The following is a 4,820-nucleotide window of genomic DNA, read 5'->3' on the forward strand; positions in this document are numbered from 1 at the left end:
CCTGGTGTGCGTTGGCTAGGCGGGCTGGCTATCGCCACCCGGCTAGGTGTGCGTTTGGCCAAACGAGCCGGCTACCGCCAGGCGGCCCCGAATGTCTTGGAGACGTCTTATATCCACCCTTGGTATACCCAGTGGTAATATCCCCATCACACTGTGTGTGTGGGGTGCGGGTGGTAGAAGGGGAAGAGTGGAGGGAGGGGGGCAGTGGAGGAATAGGGCCGGGGGTCGTGTGCAGAGGATGAAGATGGATGCCTCCGCAGCGAGTTTTCATTGTCTCTTCTGTGCACCAGCAGTGACAAACATTGAGGCGTGTGTCCTGATTTTATAAACGCCTACCCGCTTCTCCATCTCACGTACTAGGGGAGAAGTATGAGCGAAGGAGTAGCAGGTTTTAATGGCGTGTTATCATGGCTATGCCGCCGCACGAAAAGACCAAAGCAACACAATTGTTTTTCTTTGTCTCTTCGGTGCAGTCAAAGATTCGATTGTCGCACCACTCATGCCAACTAAATAGTGCCTTTAAGTTGCTATGGTTGCAGTGAAATTTAGCCTCCTATAGCGACAAAGAACAAGGCGACACGTGTGTGGGACACGCCTAACGATCCGTCGCCTTTCCATGGGTTATACACACGCCTCATGAGTACACGCGGCAGCTGCTCAAGTAAACACTCCGTAGTAAACGACATTTCTCCTTAACCTATGAAAACACTAAACAATACGGTCGTGCTACAATTTGCCACGCCGACAACCGATCGTCGGTGACAATCAAAGACGCGAAAAAAGGCATGCAGACTTGTATGTTAGACGCCTAATTATAAGACGCTAAAGGTGGAGTCACACGACGAAACAAGTCTTTTCACGGATCAGTGGGCGACATAATTTAGTAAAAACAATACCAAAAAGTCAGCCTGAAGCCATATCAAAACCAGTAGGCTGAAATTTAGCAAAAGTGTTCTTGAACTAATCATTATCTGACGATGGGCGCCGTCGATGTTGTGAACCAGGTGCAGTGCAAGATCAGCCGTACCCTTCAAGGAACATGCTGGACATCCTTCCGTAGACAAGGGGCGCAGCCCAACATGGGCAACCCACGGTAGGCGTCAAGAAAGTCAAGCTAATATCCTCCGTTAAAGTGAAAACGTCAAGCATACACATCTGAAAATCGCAAAACGGCGCCCATTTCTTTCGAAAGTGTCAAGCAAAAATCATCTCTTGATGTCTGTCGTAGACACTGTGTCAAGCAAAGATCGATATAAAGAACCAATGATATAAGCCGACGATGGTATAAGTGAGGAGAAATAATACGTGTCTGCGAGTATATATAATCTTGGGATTAGTCCGTAAGCCATGGTGCGGCTGGACATGTGCACGCTACGGCATCATTCATTCGTGATGAGCTTGCTGACTCTGTCAAGCTATGGATGAAGCCACAAGCAAAGGCTATATAAACACACAGAATCATCACAACATCATCACACATCTAGCCATCCGAGGCAAACCCCTCCTGAAGCATACGAACAAGCACATAAGCAAGAATACATAGTTCCCAGATCAGCTCCGTAGAAGCGGCATCCTGCATCCATCGATAGATACCGACATGGCGAGGGCTCGAGCTCAAGCTATTGCAGTGGTACTGCTCACGCTCGTCTACTGTGGGTGTGCCATGGCCGCGGACAAAGCACCGGTCAAATGGCTGAGGGCGCACGCGACGTTCTACGGCGGTGCTGATGCCTCTGACACTATGGGTGGAGCATGCGGGTACGGTAATCTGTACTCGGCGGGCTACGGTACACGGACGGCCGCGTTGAGCACAGTGCTGTTCAATGACGGTGCGGCGTGCGGGCAGTGCTACAAGATCGCGTGCGATCGCAAGCTTGCAGACCCTATGTGGTGCAGACCAGGCGTCTCGGTTACGGTGACGGCCACAAATTTCTGCCCGCCTAACAACGCGCTCCCGAGCGACAATGGCGGCTGGTGCAACCCACCGAGGCCACACTTTGACATGGCGCAACCGGCCTGGGAGAAGATCGGCGTCTACAAGGGCGGAATTATCCCCGTCATGTACCAGAGGTACGTACGCATGAGTTTTTTTTTCAACTATATAAATTTTATGCACGGTTCAAATTGTTTAAAGTTGGTAAAAAATCGATTTTCCTGCAGGGTCCCATGCGTGAAGAAGGGTGGGGTGCGTTTTAAGATCGATGGTCACGATTACTTTAACCTAGTTACTGTGATGAACATCGCAGCCGCCGGCTCAATTAAATCGATGGATGTCAAGAGCTCTGATTCAAACGATTGGATGACAATGTCCCGTAACTGGGGTGCCAACTGGCACTCTTTAGCAAATCTTACCGGAAAAATACTCTCATTCAGGTTGACTGACACAGATGGACGGACACTTGAGTTTAACAATATTGTGCCCGGTGGATGGAAGTTCGGGCAAACATTTGCAAGCAAACAACAGTTCAAGTGATCATTCTCAAGTGATTAATTAAGAATATGATTGGTTCATGAATGTACCATCATATGTATATTTTAGCGTTGTGGAATTCAATTTATTTGTGTCATGGTGCTCCATTACATTCATTTTATGCAGTTCTTGTATATACACTACATCATTTCATCGATAAAGGCATGTAACATCCTTGGATGTGATTAACTTTGTCCGTGTTCTTATATTTGTAATAATTTGGATGGGGTACATGAAGTATGACTGATTCTACCGAGTTTCATCTAACATTATTTCGTATACTTGTGGAAATCAACATTTAACAATATAGGGCAAAATGGTTCGTGCATGATAATTAATGATGCAGAGGATGGGTGAACCCACTTTCCGAAGAAACAATGTAATGCGACATATAGGAGCTTCAAGTTAGTAGATATTAACAACAACAATAGTTCTCTACGGTCAGTCATCACAATAGTGCGAGCGAGGCCTCGTCTCAACACTCATGAGAATACCAACTCGAGTCATGAAGAGGTAATTTTGGATCGCAACAAATAACATAAAGGGTTCAACCATATCCTCAAGAACTTGTTCAACTACTCAAACATTGACATGAAGGTTAGGGACAAGTTACAAGCCCACATGAAGCTGATGAAGGGATGAGGCATGGCGGTGTTGATGGAGACTGCGGTGCGGTAGTGATGGTGATGGACATGGTGCCGCGGGTGGTGATGGAGATGGGGGTAGCGTCGGTGCCGGTGCCGGCGCGAGGTCACCGGCCCGGAGGCCGGTGCTCATGGTGTTGGAGCCTCCTCCTTCTTCCCTTGGTGTTGTCCCTCTTCTCTTGGTGATGGAGCAGCAATGGATATGGCTGTGGATGAATGAAATGATGTGGATGAGATGAGACGACGGCTAGGGTTGTAGATGATATATATGTAGCCTCCCTAGCCTCCCCTCTTTATAGGCTTTCATCCAAGGGCTCTTACTAAGCGAAATTCTCCCTCAATCTTCTTCACAAGCCAAGGATCTCGTGGGATCCAACACGGACGAAATCGCTGAAGAATCCCATCTGGAAGGGAAATTCTTGAATCTCTTTGCATGTCAAACGACCGCCGGAATGAACACTCACGGTCATCCAAAAGGTCGTCTTCTGTATGTACTCCTCCGATGAAACGGTCGGTAATTCTTCATACGAACTCGGAACTTAGGCGTGCTTTACTGCATCGTTTATGTTTTTGGATTTTCATGATTCTTTTAATCGCTTTGTTTCAAAATATAAAGTTTATTAGTTCTTAGAAAATTTAAACCTCCTTAACTTTCATTTGTAAAGTTAAACCAAATTTGTACAAAAAATCAATATTCCTAATATCAAATCGGTATCATTAGATATATCATGAAATGACTTCTCATATTTTCTTTATTTAGTATCGTGGATACGATGGAGTGTGTTTCATAATACAATATTTTGCCGGGGCCTTTCACGATGTGATTTTGTGTTATTTGCTAATCAACCAACACTCATGTGAGGAAATTTTCTCCATCGATGGTTGCATGTTCTATATTGCTGGCATAATATCACATGTTGGCGTTTTTTAGTTGGTGAGATGGTCAATAGAAGTGATATATTTTTATAGGCCGATTGATGCCGATTGATTTCAAAATCATTAACTTGGTCAAAATCATGAACCCAATTAGAAATTGAATAACTCAATCGAATGGAAAAGCTCCAAATTAAGGATTATAGTAAAATGAAAGAATTGAGTGTGAGAGCTCCTTATGAAATTGGAGAACAGATCAAAATTGCATGACTAATTACAAATTACAAACCTCAATTGATTGTGAGGCCTTAAAAATGACTCAATTCCAAACTGGAGAAGCCAATTGATTGCGAGGCCTTAAAAATAGGGAACATACGGTATAAACTTGGTGTCTTGGGAAAATACTCACTCTATTGCAAAATATAAGGTTCATTAATTTCTTTGAAAAGTCAAACCTTATAAGTTTAATCCAATTTATAAAGAAATGTATCAAAATCCATGGTATCAAATAGGTATGATTGTATTCATCGTGGATTGAATTTTCATACTCTTTTGTTTAATATTATGGACGTTGATTTTTTTTCTCTAAACTTGGTTTATGTTAAATAAGTTTGACTTTCCAAAAAACTAATCCATTATATTTGGAAGCTCATGGAATATTTAGTTTGGCGGGTGGGGGAGATGATGGAGTGTGTTCATTTTTATTCATAATAAAGTTATTTGGTGGGCCTTTCGTGTGTGATTCTATATTATCCGCTAACCAGCCTGGTTTTATGTGAGAAAATTTCATTGTCAGTGGTTGCATGTATTATTGGTGCTAAAGTATCACATGG

General features: G+C 43.9%; 1 protein-coding gene across 1 annotated transcript; it reads left to right on the plus strand.

Moving 5' to 3' along the window:
* The first annotated feature begins 1,467 nt into the window (after positions 1-1,467).
* Positions 1,468-2,720, plus strand: LOC123439693 (expansin-A24-like). Its single transcript, XM_045116382.1, has 2 exons — positions 1,468-2,070; positions 2,161-2,720. Exons 1-2 carry the CDS (start codon positions 1,598-1,600, stop codon positions 2,471-2,473), a joined length of 786 nt encoding a protein of 261 aa, XP_044972317.1. The 5' UTR covers positions 1,468-1,597; the 3' UTR covers positions 2,474-2,720.
* Positions 2,721-4,820: the final 2,100 nt, after the last annotated feature.

This window comes from Hordeum vulgare, chromosome 3H (assembly GCF_904849725.1).
Source record: "Hordeum vulgare subsp. vulgare chromosome 3H, MorexV3_pseudomolecules_assembly, whole genome shotgun sequence".
In the NCBI taxonomy this organism is placed as follows: domain Eukaryota; kingdom Viridiplantae; phylum Streptophyta; class Magnoliopsida; order Poales; family Poaceae; genus Hordeum; species Hordeum vulgare.

Coding starts and splice junctions, on each gene's coding strand:
- LOC123439693 (XM_045116382.1), top strand. CDS start 1,598: ATGGCGAGGGCTCGAGCTCAAGCTATTGCAGTGGTACTGCTCACGCTC. Junction 2,071..2,160: donor ATCCCCGTCATGTACCAGAG/GTACGTACGCAT, acceptor ATTTTCCTGCAG/GGTCCCATGCGTGAAGAAGG.